The sequence below is a fragment of the Geotrypetes seraphini genome, chromosome 13, assembly GCF_902459505.1.
Source record: "Geotrypetes seraphini chromosome 13, aGeoSer1.1, whole genome shotgun sequence".
In the NCBI taxonomy this organism is placed as follows: Eukaryota; Metazoa; Chordata; class Amphibia; order Gymnophiona; family Dermophiidae; genus Geotrypetes; species Geotrypetes seraphini.
The window spans coordinates 34864151-34888539 of NC_047096.1; the positions used below are offsets into that span (position 1 = coordinate 34864151).

Below are 24389 nucleotides of genomic sequence, written 5' to 3' on the forward strand. Positions count from 1 at the left end.
CTACAGGATAGAAACGCAAGATATTGGTGGTGATTACACTGAATTAAATCGGGAGTGTTCCTACACCCTTAAGAGGCAATTTGAGATGGGGCACAAAAAAGTTACACACTCAAAATCTAAGCACTGTTACTATTCTATAACATCAAATGTCTGTGTCTAATGCGTTATAGAATATTAGCAAGTCAAGAGTCTTGATAATTATACTTTGTAGTGATGATGTTTGCAATTGTTTAATTTGTTTACAATTTCTTTGTTTTGCAATGTGATAAGACTCGGCTTTGTTCAATAATTATTTTGTTGAAATATGAATAAATGATAAATAAATAAATAAATAAAATACTAGTAAGACAGCAATTAAGGGCCTATAGCAGGTATAAATGGGCACAGGTAAATGCAGAATTTAGGGGCCTAACTGACAGTATTGAATAAAATGCATGCAATAGTCATAACAGCCATGAACCACCCTCATGAGCACCCCCTTTGCAGTTACGAGCTAGAACACTTAGGCCCAGATTTTCTAATTGGCGCCAATATTTTAGCCACTAGTAGGAGTCCAAAGCACCAGAATTGCACTTCCATAGGTGCTTTAGGCTGCCTAATGTCACTGTGGGTATTGCTAATGCTGAAAGTGGCGTTAGGCAGCCTAAAGTGCCTAAGGAGGCACGATTCACGACGAAGATAGGTACCGGGAATGTAGGTCAGAAAAACCCTGGCCTACTTTTCCAGCACCTATCTTTCCTGGAGGCGTGATTCTCTATATGGCATCATCACGTGATTGACACATGAGCGATGGCCACTTTTTAGGCCATATAGAGAATCCGGGCCTAGGTGCCTACATTATAGGCACCTATCTTTTTAGGTGCCATTTACAGAATTTCCCCCTTAAAGTTTCTGCCTGCTTTTTTGGAATTCCACCTCAACTGGAACCTGCCAAGACCTATCATTTATAACCACTGTATTTAAGGATTTTTTGCCTATGTTGGGTCCCTTATATAATGGGCTTAGCCTAGTCTTTCCAGTGAAAATAGTTGGATGAGAACCATGCACTTAACCAACTTCTAGAATCCTGCAATCATAAGGCTTAATCTGGAATCCTGCAATCATGAGGCTTAAATCTAGAAAATAGGTGCCATTGTTGCACATTGACTTGTTGTCCTTCCCACATGGGCAGTGGGCATTTCCTCTGCAATATCTTCACCCCTAGGCAACCTGAGGGGCAGAAGATCTGAGCCAGAATTTGAACTCAGGTCCCTCAAAATGATAATGCCAGTTGCCATTTTTTGTTTTCAAAGCAATCATTTCTAGCCTTTCATATGTAATCCTTTAAAAATGGCTTTCATACACATGGACTACGGACCCACCACTTCTCAGTATTATCATTTAACTAATTTCATTTCATCATTTTCTTTGTTGTTGGTTCAGGTCCAATTGCTCTACACAATTCTGTCACAGTCTTTATGTTTACACCATTGTTCACTCATTCAACTTAACACATCACATTCACTACTGGTGGCACCAAGCTCCACGTCATCACATTTCATACGATACTTCTTCTATCTTCAATAGGAGAGTTTCTCTGAAACACAGACTGTGTAGGGTCCATATTTCATGTATATGAGAGCCATTTTTAAAGGATTACAAATTTATATGGTTTTTTAAAATAAATATTCCTGTCCTTGTACATTCCCGTCTGCAGTTTCTTTTTTGTTTTTGGTGTTCGCCTTTTACTGCAGACTCGTTGGATTTTTCTTTGTTTAGCCTTTCATATGTACATCATTTGTTTCCTTGATATCACATAAGCAAAGATAAAACCATAATAAGCTCAACCTGTGAATAAAATAACCAGTTTTTCGATAAAAGAGCTTACACACATCAGATCTTGATAGAAAAAGGTGATCGCACCATTCACACAGGAGCGACCCAAGAGCCAAAAACACTACCTCTGCGGCACACCCACAAATGCTCTCACCATGACAAGCTCCCAATTTCCTTCATCAAAAGTTTCAAAATCCTGCATCAGGGCATTTAAAATACTACTGCAGTTGTGCAGCATATTTTCCATAAATTTGCAGAAAGATTGTGTGTGTTAGGTGCCATCAACTCAAGTCTGAGTCCTAGTGACTTGATGAATTCCAAAAAGAAGTTGGTCAAGTGCAAGTCCGACAAGGTCCTCCAGTGTCATCCCCAAAGTAGTTATCAATGCGTCCAGCCACCTAGTTGCAGGTCGCCCTCTTCGCCTAGTTCCTTCGATCTTCCCAAACATCATGTTCTTCTCCAGTGATCTCTCTTCTAACACGTGTGGCCAAAATAAGATACTGTAGTCGTAACTTCATCATGTGGGCTTTGAGTGACATAAATGGTCTGATATCTTCCACAATTGATTTGTTAGTTCTCCTGGAAGTCCATGGCAAACATAGAATCCATTTCCAGCACCAGATTTCAAATGAGTCAATCCTCTTTCTATCTCGTTTCTGTTATATCCAAGTTTTGCATCCATAATTGACCACTGAGAAAATGAGTGCATAGACTTGTCTGGTCTTCATTTTAACTGTTATTTCCTTGCCTTTAAATACCTTATCAAGAGCCTTCATTATAGAGCAACCAATTGCAATTCTTCCCTGCTAATTGTTCCCTTGTTTACCATAGAAGCCAAAAGATTAAAACTCTTTACAGCTTCTTTTCTATCACCTTTGGGCTCAAAATCATCATTTTCCATGTTCAGAATCTTTGTTTTATTTATATTCAGTTCTAATCCCATTTTATGAATTTTGGATTTAACTTTTCTCAGTAGGTCCAACATGTCAGCTGCATAAAGCATTGTGTCATCTGCATAATGCAGGTAGTTTATATATATTTTTTCATAGTATATTGTTTTATTCATACATTAAAAATGTTTCCTCTACATCACATATAAACTGAAAAAAAAAAAAAATTACAAATATGGTCCAGTTTGGCTCAGCAGCTGTACAATGTACATGCACATCTGTTGTATGAAGATTCCAAAGGCATCACATAAAACAGGTAGAATAATGAGCAACTCAGAAACCTTGCTGTCCGTGGATGGCCTGAGCAACTTGTGCTGAGCTTTACGTTGGGGAGTCATAGATATGGATTTCATGGTCATCACCAACAGAGACAATTTTAGAACCATTTCCATTGTACTGCACTCCCCAGACCTGATCCTGGTGATCAAAGAAGGTGTGAATGCAGGTCCTGTAAGAAGCATCCCAAACTTTTACACTTTTGTCCGATGAACTGGAAACAAAATGAATGTTGTCGGGGCAGAAAGCCATGTTTAATACCCAGGAACCATGGTCACTCTGTAGGGATATTTCCGCATTCACACCTGAAGGTTAGGCCTCTATGATGTCATCAAGCCTGAACCATTGTTTCAAGAATATCTCTCTGCAAGCAACTTTCAAGCATGAATTTTGCAAGAAGTAAGAAGTACACTGCTTTACAGTTTCTGCCTGATGCATTATGGGGATGTACCCGAATGTTGCTATTCAAGGGCATTCATCTGTGCTTTAATAATGGGACAGTGTGAATCTTGAAGAAATTATTCTGTTCTTATCTGTCTAACGGCCCTGGGTCTTCCAGCATATATGATACTTTATACAGAAAGGCTATTCATCAAGTTCTGTTTCTGGATTGGTCCGAGGAAGTCATCTGATGAGATTCAAGAAAAGTAAGGTGCTAATTAATTAATAATTAGTTAGTCTGTGATAAGGTCCGGGGAAGCTCAGATCTGGTCACAGATGTTCTAATTGTAAACTTTTTCTTTCAATAATTAGACCTGTAAGTTACCTCGTGTGATTCTCTGCCTAAGAGATAGAAATTCGGACATTTAAAAACTGTTCTGAACTTAGCACAGATAAACGGAACTTATTGCTGATGATTTATAGCCTCATCAAGGATTTTCAACACGTGTAACTTTTACAACGGTATTCCTGACGTCTTCCAGCTGACAAAAAGTTTTCTCTTCCACCTAATCGTGCCGGAGAGGCTAATTAAGGGTGAGCATACGGAAATTACTTTTATTAGCTTGGGAATTAGATAGGAATCAATTATAAAGGTAAAGGGTTGAAAAGTTACCTGGGTGATAATATAATCATTTGCTAATCAGGGATTATTATTATAAGGAATAGTGTGTGTGTGTAACAAAAAGTTTTACTTAGTTGTTTAACCATTAGATTGTGACAATCATTTACTGAGTTTCATTTGTGTAATTAGATATTTTGAACAATACTTAGATTCTGCAGCTGGCTTGTGAATTATATTTTTCTATTTTCATAATAAAGATATTTCTCATTAGCCTGGGTTTTGTGTCGTATAATTAGACCATGATATTTGGACTTGAATAAGAGGTTATGGTTTTCTCTAGACCACTTAACAGAGACGTAACGTGTTTATAATACTGCTAAGTGAACCATAAATCCTTCTACAACTCAATGTGCCAGCAAGGTTGGCATGTTGTATGTCATAAATTTTGATGTATCCATTATCAGAGGCAGTGACCAGAATCTGAGAGTCCGGGGAAAACGTCAGAGACCGGATGGACATAGCATCCCCTTCCAGCGTGTGTAGAAGTTTCCCTGTTGCAATATCAAAAATATTGATGATTCCATCAATTGCACCACTGGCCAAATATTTTCCATCTGGACTATAAGCAATGCTGAGAATAAACTCCCCTCTGGTGTCCAAGGAATGTTCCTTTTTCCAAGTCTCAACACCAAAAATGTTCACTTTGCCCACGTGACTTCCTGCCAGGTACTAAGAATCGGGTGAAAAAGCCAGAGACCAGGCATCAACAGGGGATCTGATCTGCTTGCCGCTTTCCAAGTCCCAAAGACGGATGTGGGCATCGAGAGAGTTGGAGGCTGCAATGGTTCCCATGCAATTAATATCCACACATACCACTCCTAATTGATGACCTACTAGAGTCCAGCGTAGATCTAAGTGCTCCTCTGTCCATTTCTAGACCTTGACCAGATTGTCTAAAGAGCCTGTGATGATCGTCTCTGAGCCATCCTTCTCATTACTTCTCCAGACCACAGACTAGATGGCATCATCATGAGCTTGTTCTTGTTTGAAGCGAATACTATACTGTGTACTCATGTTTCACATTTGGATTTCATATAAATACTAATTATCTTCACTCATGCATGAGATCGCCCACCCCTGGACCTGCCAATCTCCTTCTACAGTGCCCCGCCCACTCTCAGGCAGTTTACATTTTGATCACCAACTTTAAAACCAATGCTCTCTTCTTCCAAATGTGCTTCTTCTGAAAATAGCTTTGCCATAGAGATTAAACAAACAAGACAACAAAATGCATCCTTGCGTTATACTACGTTTTATTGGGAACCAATCAGTGTTACCATATTCAGTTCTTACTGCAACTTCTTCATTTTCATAGAGGCTCATTATCAGCTGAATGATATATTTTGGTATTCCCATTTGCACTAGAGTTCTCCATAGTTTATCGTGATCCACACAGTCAAAAGCTTTATGAAAATCAATGAAGCAAAAATATGCAGTGTAATCAATCACCGAAGACCTCACCTTGCTCAATCAAATTTTGATGCCTTCTACCACTTTATGCAACAATCTAATTCAATAGCTCATGGTTCCACTGGTGGAGGAGACAACCCACTGAACTTATGAAATATTACACAGCCTCAGTATTAACCTTCACTCCTTCCTTATTATCATAAGGAAATTATATGCTGGTTTTACTGAAAGATAAGAACATTGAGGTTCTTTAATAGCCATCTTGTTCAAAGCATTTAGCCAATACAGAACAGAAGATTATCTGATACTTGCTTTGCATACCTCAGAAATGCAAATCATCATGCTGGGATTTAAACCTGTTGTATATAGATGTCACAAGTAGACGTCTTAGATATAATATATGATATGTGATAAGCTGTATTGTAGAAAAACATTAGCGTCATATCTATTTTATTTGAATGTTCTGATGTGTGCTTATTAGGTGTTATATAAGTATTATGTTGACATTGTATTATATCTCTCTTATTTGAATTTCAGTGCTGTTAATAAGTATATTTTCGAAACTGTTTCATGGTGGTAGTTCTATTGTTATATTTCAATTTGTTGATTCTCAGTTACCTCATTCATTCTATTTTAGTTTATATTTGGTCTTTATACTATTGATATCCTGGTAACAAAACTGCAAGTTTTATATTGAATTTGTAGCTTTGGGTGAATCTCTTCCTAAAGGTGTTAATAAATCCCAAATATGAGGGGCCTCTGAAAAGTTCTCAGCCCAATCAACAAATTTTGGCAGCCTCTATCGGGGAGGGGGGGGGGGGTTGACTATACACTTAGGGCTCCTTTTACGAAGCCGCATTAGCGGTTTAACGCGCGTAATAGCGCGTGCTAATTTGCTGGCCGCGCTAGCCGTTATCGCCTCCTCTTGAGCAGGTGGTAGTTTTCCGGCTAGCGCGGGGGCTAGCGTGTGCTAAAAAGTTGCGTGCAATAAAGCTGCTAATGCGGCTTTGTAAAAGGAGCCCTTAGTCCAGTGACTTTCCACTTTTTTCGTTCTGTATTTTTCTGACAGAATGGAAAAAAAATAAAATAAAATAAAAGCAGGGAATCACTGGACTAAGAACTTTTCAGCAGCCCCTTGCACATAAGTAAGTACATAAATAAATAAATAAATATTTCTGTCAAAGAACATTACTAACATTAGAGTACATACCCAAAAAGTCCTGGGATGACATCTTGGGGACTCTTCTCTGAAGGGATGAAAAGAATGCAACTATCAGTTTTATTAGGGCAAGCATCAGGAGTAATTAAGTGTTGAATAACAACAAATATTATTATTATTATTATTATTATTAGGTTCTTATATCCCGCCATACCCAAAGAGTTCTAGGCGGTTTACATTCGTTACATTAGGATCCGGTCTGAACCCGGATTTACAAAAATTTTATCGGAATTGCAGGTAGCGCGGAAGGAGGCACAGGTTTATCATAGTTGGGTTAGAAGATAAAATGGAGGGAGTGGGAAACCAGAAGAGGGGGGGGGGGAGAGGGAGGTGGGGGTGGGGGGGGTTGGAGTGTATGCGGGGAGTAAGGACTAAGGGTCTTGTTCGCGGAAGAGGTGTGTTTTGAGAAGTTTTCTGAAGTCTAGGTAGGTCGGGGCCTCTAGCATCATTTGGGCTAGCCAAGGGTTCAGCTTGGCCGCCTGGAAGGCGAAGGTTTTGCCGATGAATCTTTTGAGCTGGCATGATTTTATGGAGGGGAAGGTAAACAACTGGATTCTGCGGGATTTCTTGTTGGTGCAATACATGTTGAAATGTGGGGAGAGGTATTTTGGTGAGAGACCAAATACTGTCTTGTAACAGATGCAGGCGAACTTGAAGAGGACTCGGGATTCGAAGGGTAGCCAGTGCAGTTGGTGGTAGAAGGGGGTGATGTGTTCCCATTTGTTCAGGCCGAAAATGAGGCGGACAGCTGTGTTTTGAATCAGTTTTAGTCTTCTGGTGATTTTCTTTGTGGAGCCAAATGGTGACTCCACCCTTGGAATTCCCCCCAGAATAGCTAGCTTTCACTTAGGCTTTAACTGCTCATTTTCAGCTGCGATAATCACCTAAGTGCTGCTGAAAATCAGTGGATACAGCAAAAACTCCAAAAAGTACTGCCAAAGGAACTTGCAAAAAGAAAAATCAAAAAATGCAGTATAGTCAATAGGTTCAGAGAGCGGTGTCCTGGCCGTCAGTGAGTGAATCGGGTAAAACACCCTAAACTGAAGTAAACTAATATAAATCAAACACCAGGTGAGGTGAACGGGATATCCTCAGTGTGAGGTTATAGCGAGGGGAGGACAAGCCTCCAGCGCTAACCACAAGGCAGCGGCAGTAAGCCCCTACCTGCACACCATCACGGGTTATCTCTCGTGTGCCTAACATAAAAGTGAATACTGGTGCAGTGAACAAAAAACACAGTGATGATGAATCAATAAATTACACTCACACACCAACAGGCCAAAATGCCGCTCAAAGAACCCCCCCAGCCAACTCCAAAAAGATGACACTTAGCTTGAATTGACGAGAAGATGAAGTCCTTCAAGAAGCCACACGTCCAAAAACAAAAGGCAATTAGTTCATCAGTCAGGGTATCAGTGGGTTGCAGCTGTTTGTGGCTATTTAAATCATTTTGAATCTAGGCCGGTTAATTTGCTGTTTCTCATGTTTTGTCAATTTCTCATGGTTTATATTGTCCAGAAATATGCACTTAAGTTTGGTACTTCAACACTTTTTTAAAAATATAATTTTCTATTGATTTTCATTTTTAGTTTTCAATGAAAGTTTATGGTACAAGGCATCATTCCTTGTTCAGACTAAGCTGGAAGTATAAACAAGAAATTAGAGGGTCAAAGAAAAAAAAAAGAAAAAAAGAGAGAGAACCTACTTCCAGCAGTGCAGAATGTCCATCAGATTTGTTTCTAGACTATTTTAATGAATATTCTGTAAGCATGGTAGAAAAATAGTGTATTCAGAAACACATAAAAATAAAATATTATCCTGATCTGAAGTTAATTGAACAGTTCCCAGCTTTATATTTTAAATGTTCTTTTCAACTTAAGTAAAAATAAATTTGTGGACAGGAGGACACGAACACAGTTCCACTTGCATTATCTTGATTTTCAAAGATAAGAAAAAGTGCAGAACAGTATATAAATATGAATCATAAAATAAGCACTTATGTTCATTCAATAACCATACATAAGAATATATCCTCCCCCCTAGCTCTTCCAATATATTCAATCAAAATTTATAACAAATCAAAGAGATATCCATCCCCCCCCCCTTCTGCTCTGGATGCGTGTGCAGATCCCCAAACATAACACTCTTCAGTTATAGTGGCAAAATAATGCTCAGAATTTAGGAAGATGGTTGGTTGGGCAGAGACCTTGTCAGCCCCCCCTCGTAATGTAATAAAACACTGGAATTTTGACCACGTTTCATTCCAAACTGGCATGTGAATACATGTGAGATATATCCGATAGCGGATTCTGACCTGAATGATATTTGTGTCAGTTTCTCTATCGCTGCGGATTTTCCTGAGCAGTTCTTTCACTGGCATTCTGACTCTCACACCAACATATTGTTTCGGAAAGGTTCTGCTGTTAATCTCTGAATCTGGAAAGTAAAGAAAGCTGTATATTAATTAGCTGCTCCCTTTTATTGAAGTTCTATAAAAATCAGATCCTTTCTGTGACTGACCCCCTGAGATCTTTGCTTTCGTTTCGGCTTCTTTCAAAAGTACACAAATGCAGTCCATATTCAAAGGATTTAGGGGTCCTTTTTATTAAGGTGCGCTAACTAATTTAGCGTGCTCTTAATGCTAAGATGCCCATAGGCATATAATAATTGTCTTAGCATTTAACGCGCACTAATCTTTAGCATGCACTAAATCATTTAGCACAATGTTTTTCAACCTTTTTACACCTATGGACCGGCAGAAATAAAGGAATTATTCTGTGGACCGGCATCGGTCTGTGGACCGACGGTTGAAGAACACTGGGCTAAGTCGTGGGCCAGACCCCGCCTATCTCTACTCAATCTCCACCCCAGACCCCGCCCCCATAATAGTACTAATTGCACCTTGCACATCCCGTGCCTCATCTGGAAGCCTTCCCTCTGACGTTGCAACGTGGCTTTGTGCACTGAATCAGTGAGGAAGAGGGAGCTGGCTCGAAGATAACACCGCATTGATCGCACCATGGGCTGGTGGTTGAAGAACACTGTTTTGGGCCTGATGCACGTGCTGGCCCTGTGGACCGGCAGGAAATTTCTGTGGACCGGCACTGGTCCATGGACCGGTGGTTGAAGAACACTGGTTTAGCACACCTTAATAAAAGGACCCCTTAGTTACCTAACCAAGAGACTGGCTTCTAAATTAACTTTTTTGAAAATTGACTAGGGCCAAGGTCCTAAATTAATGCTGTTGGTTTCACTAGGCCACAGATGGGCAACGAGGGCTGGAATCTATTTGCATGCACTGCCTCCCATTGTATACAAATGGATCTCATGCATATTCTTTGGGGAAATCCTAAAAACCCGACTGGATTCCGGCCCTCGTTGTGCACCCCTGCACTAGGCTCTTAAATTTAGGAGCATAAAAACACGTGTGGCAATGGAACAGATATAGGATGGGGGAAAATGTTAGTAGTTTAGCACTGATTTTCAGCACTAGGCGCCTAAATTAGGATTGTCATTCACTTGCCCTAGGATTAGGAACCTAACTTTAGAAGCACAATTTATATGCTCCTAAATCTAGATGGATTTCTTGCTGAAAACATATGGGTCAATATTACATTACATTACATTATATTAGGGACTTCTATTCCGCCTATACCTTGCAGTTCAAGGCGGATTACAAAAGAGCTGACTGGACATTTCCAGTGAAGTTACAACAATTTTTTTTTTTTTTTTTTGGTTACAAAAGAGGAGAGATAGCTGGATAAATTCCAGAAGAACTTACCAATTGGATAGTAAATTGACTGTACGTTACTGTGTGATACATTTCAGGGATCTGTATACTTGGTTGGTGTTTTGGGGAGGAAGAGATTGCCTAAGTGGAGGTTTTGGGGGAGAATTTATCTGGGAGGAGGGGGAAGGGGGGGTTAAGATATCTGGATAAATTTTTTGAAAAGCAGGGTTTTGATTTCTTTTCCAAATGTTTTGAGGTCGCCCGTTGCCGTCAGCAGGTTGGAGATGGAGTGGTTAAGTTTTTGCTGCTTGCGTCGCTAGAAGGTTGTCAAACATCTTCTTGCGCTGAGTGCCCTTGAGTGGAGGGAAGGCAAAAGGGTTCTTCTTTGTCTTGAGGTGAGGATCTGGTTTAAGCGGTTGTTTAGGTAGGAGGGGGCAGAGCCATTTAATGCTTTGAATAATAGACAGTAGAATTTGAATTGAATTCGTGCTTGCATAGGTAGCCAGTGAGAGTCTAGGAAGGCGGTTGTATTCAAAAGAACTTCTCCAGATTGTGGATAAGTGCTTCTGGCTGGGATATTCAGAGGTACTATGGGGGACATTTTGTAAAGTAGGTGCTAACACTGACGGGCCAACTGAGCACATTAATTGTTAGAATAATGGCCTCTGCACGCGTATGTGCGCACATACGAGGGTAAATGCTGAAAACTAGTCTAAGCCAGTGGGCTTCACTCATTTTTAAGTCAGGACCACTTTAGATCCTGTAAACTGAAAGAGGGCCACCACAGATCTTCCCATGTGAGGTCATAACACTACTGACCATGTGTGTCAATGACATCCTGCCCACCAGCCCAACTTCAAATTGTTAATTAGACGTATCCTGAAAGATATTTCCAAATGCCTTCTCTTCACCAGGAGTGTGTGGCACGGTGGTTGAAGCTACAGCCTCAGCACCCTGGGGTTCTGGGTTCAAATCCTGCACTGCTCCTTGTGACCCTGGGCAATCCACTCAGTCCTCCATAGCTCCAGGTATGTTAGATAGATTGTGAGTCCACCGGGACAGATAGGGAAAATGCTTGAGTATCTGACTGTAAAACTGCTTAGATAACCTTGATAGGCGGTATATAAAATCCTAATAAACTAGATTAAATGCCATGCCTTTCAAGCATGTGGCTCTTCCTCCCATCCACCTTCTTCTTTCTTTCTTTTTTTAAAATCTTTATTAAGTTTGCAAAGCTAACAAAAAGTGCAAAACAATATACAAAAAGATATTAATAATCATAAGCACTTATAATCAATCAGTATCAATACAAAAAAAATAAAAATAAAAACCCCTCTCCCATCCAACATTTTGCATCAGGGAATAATACCAAACAAAAGATATACCCATCTTCCCCTGGATGTGTGGGCGCTAAAACAATGGAAAATAAAGATACCGCTGAGCGGCCTGATGTACCTTCTTCTTTCTGTCATGAGCTTGGTTAGAGAGGCAGAGAGTAACAGAAAAAAAAGTCAGAATGATGATGAGGGCTGCCCTAGAAGTCTCCAAGGGCTGCCACTGGCCTCCGGGTCTTGCACTGAAGAACACTGGTCAAAGCACTATTCTGAAATTAGGAGCATATGCTTAGTGAGACTGGGCAGAACTCAAACATAGGCACAAATGGGTAAATTCAAAAAATGTCAACTAAAGTTAGGCACCAAATATGTGTGTGATAAGCGGCAATTCTATAATTCTAGTGGAATTCTGTCTTTTGGGCTCAATTCTATAAATGGCGCCTAAAAAATTAAGTGCTGAGTAGTGTGGCACTTAAGCACAATCCTAAAGCCCGAGAGCCCATCTCGATGGGCACATTTAAGACGGAGCTGGAGGCTCGTGAGATCGCCTGTTATGGGGGAGGGGGCAGGTTTAGAGATGGGTAGAGTAGGGAGAAGGATCGTGTCTTCCCACCGTGGGGAAGACTCAGGATTGGGGGAGGCCGTGGCGAGGGGAATGACAGGAGGAGCTTTAAGGGGGGGAGCTAAGAGGACCCTCCGAGGCATCTTACCTGCCCACCCACCCATGATACTGAGTCAAGGGGGGGGGTAGGGGTAGTTCGGGAGGCGGTAAACCGAGCTACTGGCTGCTGGGCTTATCAAGGGATGAGCGGTGGGCTGACGCGGAGCCATGCCTGGTGGGTCGGATGACCCTGGACAATGGGGCATGTGGAGACATGCTACCCCTCGGACTCTTGCTAGCATGTTGGGGTCGGGGGCCATTTTTTGTCTTTGTTTTGTTCTATTTCTATCATTTAAATTTCTCCAGAATTCTACTGTTCAACGGCTCCCCCTTCTGCTTCTATTCCTTTCTCTCCTCTCTTCTACCTTCCAAAGTATTTAGATCAATGCTGTCTTGCTAAAATGTTTATTTTATTTTTATTTTTCCTCTAACTCTACTTTTCACTTCTCTATTACCCTCCAGGTACTTTAGTTAGATTGTGAGCCTTCGGGACAGTAAGGGAATTTTTCAAGTACCTTTCTTATTTCTAATCTTAATGTATATTTTCTGTAAACCGCTTAGAACCTAACGGATGTAGCGGTATATAAGAAATAAATTACATTACATTACATTACATTACATTACATGGACCATTTGGCCTTCATCTGCCATCATGTTTCTAGGTTTCTATAACCATAAAGCTCTATGACATCACAATGCAGGCAAAGAGCCTTAGCCAATGGGAAGAAGATATGCAAATGTTAAGAGCCTTAGCCAATAGGGAGAGGAGGAGATAGTGGATGCTGCAGAATTCTACTGTTCAACGGCTCCCCCTTCTGCTTCTATTCCTTTCTCTGCTCTCTTCTACCTTCCAAAGTATTTAGATCAATGCTGTCTTGTTAAAATGTTTATTTTATTTTTATTTTTCCTCTAACTCTACTTTTCACTTCTCTATTACCCTCCAGGTACTTTAGTTAGATTGTGAGCCTTCGGGACAGTAAGGGAATTTTTTCAAGTACCTTTATTATTTCTAATCTTAATGTATATTTTCTGTAAACCGCTTAGAACCTAACGGATGTAGCGGTATATAAGAAATAAATTACATTACAAATTAATGGTTATAGTAGCTCGGGATCAAGATGTGTTGTTTACAATACTTGTTTGTTAAACATGGTTATAATTTATTTAAGTTATATGTTTATTTCAATAAACAGGGCTGTGGCCAGGTTTCACCAATGATAGTTTTGAGTGTGTTATTAAGACTCGGGAAGAGGATATTTTTGGAAAAAACAAGAGATGTTTTGCGGTCAACGGGTGATAATGTTTCCGGATGTATCTAGACAGACTCAGTTTAAAAGAAAACAGTTCCTTCAGCTAAAGCCTAAAGTTTTGGCAGAGCTACTTTCTTTTTGAAATTTCCATGCAAATGCCTTATTTCGTTTGGTAGTGATAAATATGTGTTTTATGATCCAGTCCAGTTAGAAGACTTTATTAAAGAGAAACCACTGTTGAAAGCTTAATTTCAAATACTGTTTTTACTTTTGGAGGATGTTGTATAGATATATAAAATGCCAGTTGCCTATCCCTAGATAAGTAGACAGAAAGATTTGAAGTTTTATTTTAAAATACTGGCTACCAGTGATAATGTGGACTAGGACATGGTTGAATTATTTGCTAATATGTTTTGTTGTTCTTTATATGGAATTTGTAATTTTTTGTGGTCATTCATGAATTTGTTATTAAGAAATAACGAATAATCAAATAAATAAAAAATAAAAATAAAAAAGACTCGGGAAGTGGGTGAGAGGAGGTTTGTTGGGAGAGCGGGCCACTCCAGGTTCCGCTGTTAAAAAGTTAGTATAAACTTTGTATAAAAGTTAAGCATACTTTATAGAATTGCACCTAGCTGCGGAGTTATGCTCACCCTTTTCATGTATGTCGCTTCAAGAACCTGAAACACCCTTCTAACATCTGGAGGAGGCGAAAAGGGCCAGGAGTGATTAAGAAGGGGATCACAAACAAATCTGAGAAGGTTATCATGCCGCTGTACCGGGCCATGGTACGCCCCCACCTGGAATACTGCGTCCAACACTGGTCGCCGTACATAAAAAAGGACATAGTACTATTCGAAAGGGTCCAGAGAAGAGCGACAAAAATGGTTAAGGGGCTGGAAGAGTTGCCCTACAATGAGAGGCTGGAGAAACTGGGCCTCTTCTCCCTTTGAAAAGAAGAGACTGAGAGCGGACATGATCGAAACGTTCAGGATATTGAAGGGAATTGACTTAGTAGAGAAAGGGAGATTGTTTGCCCTCTCCAAGGTGGAGAGAACGAGAGGGCACTCTCTAAAGATAGATTCTGTACAAACGTAAGGAAGTTCTTCTTCACCCAGAGAGTGGTAGAAATCTGGAACGCTCTTCCGGAGGCTGTTATAGGGGAAAACACCCTTCAGGGATTCAAGGAAAGATTGGATAAGTTCTTACTGGAACAGAACATACGCAGGTAAGGCTAGACTCAAATAGGGCACTGGTCTTTGACCTAAGGGCCGTGTGAGCAGACCGCTGGGCACGATGGACCACTGGTCGGACCCAGCAGCAGCAAATCTTATATTCTTAACAGAATCAAACTATCTAACCTTCAGGAAAAGACTGAAAGCATACCTTTTTGATAAATTTATTTCAGCTCAGCAACTCTGCCCTCTCCATGACAATGTAAAACCCCTTCTCAAAGTGATGTAACTACTTCCCCTTTTGCAACAATGTACCCTTCCTCAATAATGTGTTGTAACTTTTTCCCCTATTGTAACAATGTAACCTTCCTCTGCGACATGATGTAATCTTTCCCCCCATGATGCTGCATGGGCCTCTTGTCTTGTAAATTGCCTTGAACCTGTATTGAATAATTGCAAATAAAAAATTCTGATTATATTATATTATATAAAGGAATCCTAACCTTAGGCACATCATATTTATGCCAAGGTTTTCTTGGCCTAAATGAGTGCACCTATTTATTTTTATTTATTCATTTTTCTATACCGTTCTCCCAAGGAAGCCCAGAATGGTTCACATTAATTTATTCAGGTACTCAAGCACCTAAGTCCAAAACAGGTGGCTTCATGAAAAACACACCCATGATCTGCCCCTAACCATGCTTACTTTTTGGACTCGATGCCTACTTCAAAGTGGAAGGTGAAAACCAAGTTAGGCACCCACCATCCAATTAAGTGCAATTTACGTATGCCAATAATGAAGTGCTATTTTTTAATTATCAACACCAAGTGGGCATTCAATGCTGGTTGCTGAAAATGGCCTTTCATTGAGTATCCGGATTGAGCACTGGCATCAGCAGGATAGCACACTGCCTGGTGCCAGCTAAAAAATCACCCGGTCAATGTATAGAATAGGAGTGTTTCTCCACAATTTTCAAAACTATTTAACCAGCCAGCAAAGACTCCTGGCTAGTTAAATCATATATCGGCACCTAACCATGCGTATTCAGTGGGAGATAGCTGGCTGTCTCCTGTGGAATATTTATGGTTAGCGTCTAGTTGCTAACCAGCTATGTTGAGTGGATATTCAGTTCCTAATTGGTTATATGTAGCAGTTAAATAGGGCAGGGCAGAACCAGTGTCTTCTTTTTTTAAAAGAGGAAATCTGGCAACCCCTAAATGCATGATATGTAACATTAAGAGAAATTCAGCATAATAAAAGCATGAATTTATCCCTGCTATTCCTAATTTTTTTCCCTCTGTGCCTTGTGCCTATCTGCTATATAGCCCTGTCTGCCATAGGTACTCAGCCAATGAGAGCAGTTTTCTTGGAGTTGGTGCCTGCATTTTGATCCTATTTTTTAAAAAAGTAACCCTAGAGCTACTAGATTGCCTTTTTGCAAATTTTTAACCTGTTGTTTTTTTCCTGTGCTACCTGTGCCTGCTTGGAAATTCAGATCTTCTGAAGGTTTGGGGGAACCTACAGAGGCCCATGGAAGTGAGGGAGGGGTTTTGCATTTGAGTGATGAGCCTGGTGGCAGAAGGAACATCCTGCTTTGCCCGCCAACATTGTCCTTGGTACAGTCCTGCCTCTGACCTTATGTCTCACAGGGAGAGTCCCTATTTTTATTTTCCAGCTAAGCCTACCACTGTTTTGCAGTTTTGAAGAATCCGCCTGCCTATAACCCCTACGGGAGAGAACACATAGGCACTTGTTTATGGAACAAAGTTTCAGTAGTCCTGGGACCAGAACCAGAACTAACCAAGTTGCTGGCTGGCATTATGTGGTGGTAAGGGGAACCCCTGCACCCCAGAGAAATACAGGGTAAGCAATGCAATTGGATCCATGTAGTTGTAATGCTTTATTGTTCGGCTGTGCAGAGACCCGTATGGTATCTTCAAACGAACTTAGAATACTTGGATGAAGTGATTTACCCAAATAATTGATCCTTTCAAGGAAGGAACACATGCATGTCGAGCCACCGCACATACTTTTACATTTTATGAATAAACTGCACACCAACATTACTACATATCTCCACTTTAGTGAACAGGGGCCATAGACACATGATGGCAGATAAAGGCCAAATGGCCTATCTGCAGGAACCATTATCTCTTACGCTCCCTATTGGCTAGGTCTCTTTACACTTGCATTGTGATGTCACAGAGCTTTATGGTTATAGAAACATTGTAACATGATGGCAGATAAAGGCCAAATGGCCCATTCAGTCTGCCCATCCGCAGTAACCATTATTCTCTTCCTCTCTCTAAGAGATCCCACGTGCCTAACCCAGGCTTTCTTGCAATCAGACACAGTCTCTGTCTCCACCCACCACCTCTATCGGGAGACTGTTCCATGCATCTACCACCCTTTCTGTAAAAAAGTATTTCCTTAGCTTATCACCTCTTAACTTCATTCTATGCCCTCTCATTCCAGAGCGTCCTTTCAAATGGAAGACTCGACTCGTGCGCATTTACGACACATAGGAATTAAAACATCTCTATCATATCTCTCCTCTCCCGCCTTTCCTCCAAAGTATACAGATTGAGATCTTTAAGTCTGGCCCCATACGCCTTATGACGAAGATCATGCACCAATTAGGCATGATTACAGGCAGATTGTAGGTGTGTGGGTTGTTGTTTTTTTTAAATATAGGTGCATGTTTTGGACTTAGGTGGTAGTGTTTAGGCCAAGAAAACTTGGCATAAATTGGGTGCGCCTAAGGTGTGTATTCTATAAATGGAGCCTAGCATGCGCTAAGCACTTCATTCCTCAGTATCTATGTTTTAGGCGTTGTTTATAGAATCAGGCCCAAAATACAGTTTTACCAACAAAAAGACATAAAATTACTCACTAACCCTTTCATTATATATATGGTGCCCAAATTTGTGCATAAATGCTGAGACCTGCATGGCAATAATTGAGTTTGATCAGCCATTAATAATCAATAATTTGGCTGCTAACAGTCAATTATTGATATTAATTGGTACTAGTTTGGATTTGCATGCGGAGCTGGCATGTGAATGGGCTGGTTGGGGGTGTTACAATGAATTAGGAGTAGTGTTACAGAATTTGGGAGATGTGCGCCCATGTTGCGAACCAGGATTTGTACCAGGTTTTAGCTGGCATAAGACCTCATGCCCAAAATTGGGTGCAAGAATCCCTACCCGATGTTATTCTTTAAAGGGCACTTATCCTGGAGCACCCTTATAGCATAGCACTGAGAACTGATTTTCCCAGTGCCCAATTTTCAGTGCTATTTACTGAATCTGGCTCTAAGAGATTGTTTAAATATGCCTCTGACATGGTCAGAAGGATTGCCAGCGAGCTAATTATTATTTACATCAAAGTTACTGTTTGACAAAAGAGCACTTAATCCCACCCCCTTCAAATCTCAAAATAACAGGAATGAAATATGAAGACGGGTTTTGTAAAATTTGCTTACATAGCCACATTAAAAAAAATAATAATATACATTAACAGGTCACCCCTAAACAGGATATCCCTACTGTAGAGAAAATTTGAACTATTTATCCATTCTAGTTTTAGAGTCACTGTCGTGACTAAAGTTCCACCTTACCAGTAAATGCAGAAATGCTCTGGTAGAGAGGTGAGAAGCTTTGGTTGCTCTCCATATCCACGAGGTTCATTTCTTACATTGACCTGGGCTTTGCCGTGCAAAGGGGATCACTAGTCCAAGCTCTTGCCCCATGCTTCTCTTTTATCGTGATTCCAGCTGTCCTGTCGTGAGCCACTGTACACAATCCACTGTGTTAAGATAAAGATAATAGCTCCTAGTTATGAAGTGCTTACAAAGTCTTTCATGTTTGAGGCTTCCTTCAAATGATCACTTTTCTCCTCAGTGTAACTTGACGTGAGCCTCTGGCTTGAACTGTTTCCAACCAGATGTGCCGGTGTTATTACACGTCATTGATTTGAGAACACTCAAGCCTTCTAGCCTTCCACTGAATTGTTGTTAGCAGGCTTCTCGTGATGTTGCAAGGTTATAAACTGGAACAACGCCATGCATCGGGTAACTCCCTTATTCTCTGGAAACAGTACTTGAGGGCAGAACAAATGTTTATGCTCTCAGGCTGATAAGTTTTATGCACAACTGAACAAGAATGTCTGACGTAGAAATTAAGTGAAACCGAAGTCAAACTTTCTCTTTCCTTCATAACCAAAAGTAAGCCTTCCTAAAATTACAGGTTATTATTTGGCAACATTTGGAGCCCAGTTGGGGGCTCTGAATTGCATGCAGCAACAGTGATATCTCTTTAATTGCTTCTGATGTGGACGTTACCAGTCTGTTGGTCAGACCATTTTATTTACTTTTTTCGATTTCTATCCCGTCCTCCCAGTAGCTCAGAACGGCGCATTGTTCCCTCTAAGCTGAGCAGGTGTCCTCCAGCTGCATTGCTACCACTAGGGGGTGGAATATTTTCAGTCGCTAAGGACAGGTATGTTCCCTGGAGTCCTGCAGAACTTGCCTGTCCCTCACAATTGAAAAATGTGACAGTGAAACAGCACCCTCTATTGGTGAGACTGTGGGTGGAGGACTCCTGCTCAGCTTAGAGGGAACAGTCTGGACACGTCCCATTGTCACCCTATAACCCAACTCCTTGGCCCACAATACTCCCCTGCCATTACTACAAAAACACACCGACTACTATTGATGGTAATTAGCCGCAGCTCAGTTTATTAATTATAACAATTAACATAATATAATCTCAATTATAACATTAATTAACATCAACTCCCAGAGCTCCTCCCGAGCTACCCATAAAAAACATTCAGTGCCCTCGACCCTGCCACCTCAGCAAGGGTCAGAGGGGTGGCATGTCCCTCATGCCCCATTATCCGGGTCACCTGACCCACCAGGCACGGCACCCCGCCAGCCCACCGCTCATCACCTGATGAGCCCCAATGACCCAGTAGCTCGGGAGATCTGCCCCCCGAGCAACACCATACTACCGGAAAAAACATGGGGTGGGTGGGAGGGAAAAGCCCGCTCTGGAGGACCCAAACGGTTGAGTCCTCCACTGCCTCCCCCTTAAATAGATTTGCTCCCCCACGCGCCCAAGCCTCCTCCAATTAATTTAAAGCTTGGCACCTGATCACCACCGGCCAATCACGCCGCACCCATATTCACCGCCCCCCCCCCCGACCGCCCCAGCCGATGAGCGACACGCAGGCCTGCCAGCCCCGTGTTATTCTTCGCCCATCGACACGGGGTCTCGGGCTCCTCTTTTTGGACAGTTCAAAGACTATACAGCAACTTAAGTACAGGAGAGTGCAGAAAGGAGGGGGAATATAAGAGGGTCAAGGGGTAGTTTGCAGTTAGAATTTCAGTTGTAGACAAGGGTCTTTACTGCTTTCCGGAAGGTCATCATAGAGTTCTGTAGTCTGATATGTGGGGGGAGTTGGTTCCAGAGATGGGGGATGAAGTGGCTGTAGGAGCGTTTGCAGGTGGTTTCTGACAGGAGAGACCTTCCTGGGGAGATACATAGGCGTTTCTCCATTTCAGAGCGGAGGAAGTGGGTGGGGGTGCACAGGGTTAGCTTGGATCCTATGTATGCTAGGGTGGTGGCGTAGATTCTTTTATGTGCCATCAGCAGGGCCTTGAAAGCATGGCGTTGGTTGATCGGAAGCCAGTGCTGATTTTATTACAGGGTGTCTAGAGCAGTGTTTCTCAACTCAGTCCTGGAGAACCCCCCTTGCCAGTCAGGTTTTCAAGATATCCACAATAAGAACCAGTTATTGCCACTGAAAATGACTGGTCAGCACCGATCTTTATGCTATTTCAGGGGCATAACCAGTTGTTCTGATATTCAGAATAGAGAATGACACGGTGACAAAATTCATCACCGTTCCTGTCCCCGCAGATAACCACGGGAAACCATCTTCATGTCATTTTTAAGGAGAGAGGGAAGAATCAGAGTATGAATGGCCACAACCACTGACCCGCAAGCTTTGCTTTGAAGAATGCTGGTGTAGAAGGATTGAAGTTGAGATAGACACTACAGAATGACAGTCTCTGGTATCCAGAGCAGATATTGTGATGTCATAATGCCTCATTCCACCAGTGCCTAAGAGCCAATCACATCAGTGATGTCACAATGGCTTCATTATCCTTGGCTCACATAAGAATCAGAGTATGAATGGCCACAACCACTGACCCACAAGCTTTGCTTTGAAGAATGCTGGTGTAGAAGGACTGAGGTTGAAATAGACACTAGAAAATGACATGGGATTATTTCCCGCGGTTATCCGCGGGGACGGGAATGGTGATTAATTTTGTCACCCTGTCATTCTCTTAAGTGGCCTAGCTTAGTGGATAAATAGGACTGCAGAAATAGTAATTCTGTCTTTATCTGTTTACCCATGACTGGTTAAGACTACCTCAAGGCTCTGGCTGAGCTGCTTCAGTTGATGGATACAAAAGTCATATCTATGCTGATGATATGCAACTACTCATATCTACTGAACCAGATCTACCCATGGCTTTGAGCAAACTGACTGCCTGTTTAACCACAACTCACAAATGGACAAAAATCAAGCAAACTTTGCCTGAATCCAACTAAAAGAGAAATTATTTGGGCAACTAACACAAAGAGCTCCTTTTACAAAAGTGCGTTAGGGCCTTAACGCACGGAATAGCGCGTGCTAAAATGCCACGTGTGCTAGCCGCTACCGCCTCATCTTGAGCAGGTGGTAGTTTTTCGGGGTACCGCACGCTAATCTGGTGCGTGCGCTAAAAACACTAGCGCACCTTTGTAAAAGGAGCCCAAAGATCTGACTTCAGAATATCTTTTCGTAAGTATGAACTCCCCCTAAAAACACTGGTCATCACTCACTCTGAACCAGCAAATTCAAACAACCTTTAAAAATTATCTCTTGTCACCTGCAGCAGCTACAAAATCCTTCTCCATATATTGAAAAGATGAGTTTGACCACAGTGGTCTGGGCCACGATAGCATCATGACTAGACTACTGCAATGTCCTATACACCGGTCAATCCAAAAAGAGTGTGAACCAGTTCCAACTAATTCAGAATGCTGCAGAACAATTGATAGAAGGCTCCAAGCTGTGTGATCACATCACATTACATCTATTCTTTTCTAAAAAAACATTTATAGCCCGCTCTAATCTCCAATCAGATGCTAGGTGGATAACAATATTTAAAAAAGATACATCAAAGGTCTCATCCAATTTACAATAAATTTTTATACAGTCTGCAACTGCCAATGTTTCTTAAACTCAATTATTAATGAGCTGCTGTAAAGTCAAACCATGAAAATCAACTGTTTAATAATGAATTTTGCAAAATACAAGGCACTAGAAGGCTTTGCACTTTGTTTTTCTCAAAAAATGGTAATTGTATGTCAGTGCCGAGAAGGCTTTTCTGAGCTAATTTTCTGGCAAAGGTTTGCTATGGAACTCATTTGCATCCATAGGAAAACTTTGTACACAGGGGTCCCCAATACAAATCATTGAGGCTTATGCAAGCAAGTCACTCAGCTGAAAATTGTGGTGCCCATCTGTGTTGCAATGTGAAAATCATTTTTGGGTCTTGAAGCTGTGCTTTGGAAGGGCCAAATATATATACTTCTGGCCTTGCCCCCAAGCTCTCTAGTTGTTGATGTGTTGGTCAAAATATCGGTGGGCCCATGATTCCTGTGACTCACCCCATTCCGCTGCCTATGTCTGATTCAGCAACATAAATGCTTTCCTTGCTAATGAAAGCATCTCTAAGTATGTACCACCCTCTGAGAAGGCTATTACTGACTCAGAGACCCAGGATGCAACAGTTCCGTCCTTCATTTATGAAAACTCCATGTTGCCATTGGTGGATCTCATGTGCTGATACCATAGATTAAAAAAAAAAATACAAAAAAAAAACAAATGCACCAAAGTCCATAGAACACATAGCCGAGAAGTGATAAGAACATAAGAAAAGTTATACTAAGTCAGACCAACATTCACTGAGCCCTATATCCTGTCTTCGATAGTGGCCAGGACAGGACACAAGAACCAGGCAGATCCCAAAAAGTAGATCTATTTTTCATAGTTCATTCCCTAAGTCTAATTGGCTAATATATTTTTATGGAGTTTTCCTCCAGGAACTTTGTCTCCATACCTCTCTGTGTTAGTCACTGTAGCCATGTCATTCCACACAGCAGCTTTAATGACTGTATGTGCTGTGTGGGGGGTAAAAAAAAAAACTATCCAGAATTTTTTCAATTGATCTGCAAGAGATAGGCAGCACATATTTGCACACACCCATCAGACATCTGGCCCTGTTGCAAAACAATTTGTTAAAGGGCTTGGTTTTGAAAATGTTTCCAAGACAATTAGGAAAAGAGCAATTGTGCTTTATTGTATAAATAGCCTCCCTGCACAGTTCAGAGTCCAAGGAGCTGAGGTAACTTTGTACCTCCTGGCGTGTTATCGCCAGACTTTGTAGTCCAAAGCTGAAGTCGGGCTTGTCTTACGGCAGCAGTATGAGTAGGATGAGAAAATACCTCATCTGGGAGCTCTGTTGATGAAGGTGCCCTTTTCTTATTTAGGGGTATTATCTAGGGCAGTGGTTCCCAACCCTGTCCTGGAGGAACACCAGGCCAATTGGGTTTTCAGGCTAGCCCTAATGAATATGCATGAAGCAAATTTGCATGCCTATCACTTCCATCATATGCAAATCTCTCTCATGCATATTCATTAGGGCTAGCCTGAAAACCCGATTGGCCTGGTGTTCCTCCAGGACAGGGTTGGGAATCACTGATCTAGGGTACACGTGTCAAACTCAAGGCCCGCACCCAAATCCAGCCCACTTGGCTATTTTATGCGGCCCGCGGTCCAATGCCCCTGGTGTTGTCTTGTGGCCGGTTCCCTCCTCCTTACAGCCTCAGTGTTCACGAAGCCACGTGCAGCAACTCTTCGCACGTCCCGTGCCTCATCTAGAAGCATTGCCTCTGACATTGCGACATCAGAAAGAAGGCTTCCGGTTCAGGCGCAGAACACGCGAGGAGCCGCTGCATGCGGCTTCGTGCACACTACGGCTGTGAGGAGGAGGGAGCCGGCCACAAGATAACACTGGGGGCATCATACCACGGCAATTTAGCGCACGCTATTCCGCACATTAAGGCCCTAACGCACCTTTGTAAAAGGAGCCCTTAGTGCAGGGGTAGGGAACTCTGGTCCTCGAGAGCTGTATTTTAGTCGGGTTTTCAGGATTTGCCCAATGAATATGAATTGAAAGCAGTGCATGCAAATAGATCTCATGCATATTCATTGGGGAAATCCTGAAAACCCGACTGGAATACGGCTCTCGAGGACCGGAATTCCCTACCCCTGCCTTAGTGTTTGAATTGTGTCAATTTTGAGAATTTTAATCTGCTGTTTATATTTAGTACTGCTCAGGAAGAACTACATTTGTTTCTTTTTCTCTGGGGTTTGTACTGCATGC

At 41.6% G+C, this 24389-nt stretch overlaps 1 protein-coding gene and 1 pseudogene across 2 annotated transcripts in view; both read right to left on the reverse strand.

Annotated features, from left to right (window-relative positions):
- LOC117347872 (NF-kappa-B inhibitor zeta-like) overlaps positions 1-18792 on the reverse strand; it is a 35917-nt gene extending 17125 nt beyond the window's left edge. For both annotated transcript variants that reach the window (XM_033919345.1, XM_033919346.1), the window contains exons 1-3: positions 18504-18792; positions 9048-9169; positions 6725-6761 (exon numbers count right to left, since the gene is read on the reverse strand). In XM_033919345.1, coding sequence (XP_033775236.1) covers positions 6725-6761; positions 9048-9169; positions 18504-18573 — 229 coding nt within the window. In that variant the 5' untranslated portion in view covers positions 18574-18792. The remainder of the gene's footprint in view (positions 1-6724; positions 6762-9047; positions 9170-18503) is intronic.
- On the reverse strand, positions 3087-5118 carry LOC117347212 (annotated as a pseudogene).
- Positions 18793-24389: the final 5597 nt, after the last annotated feature.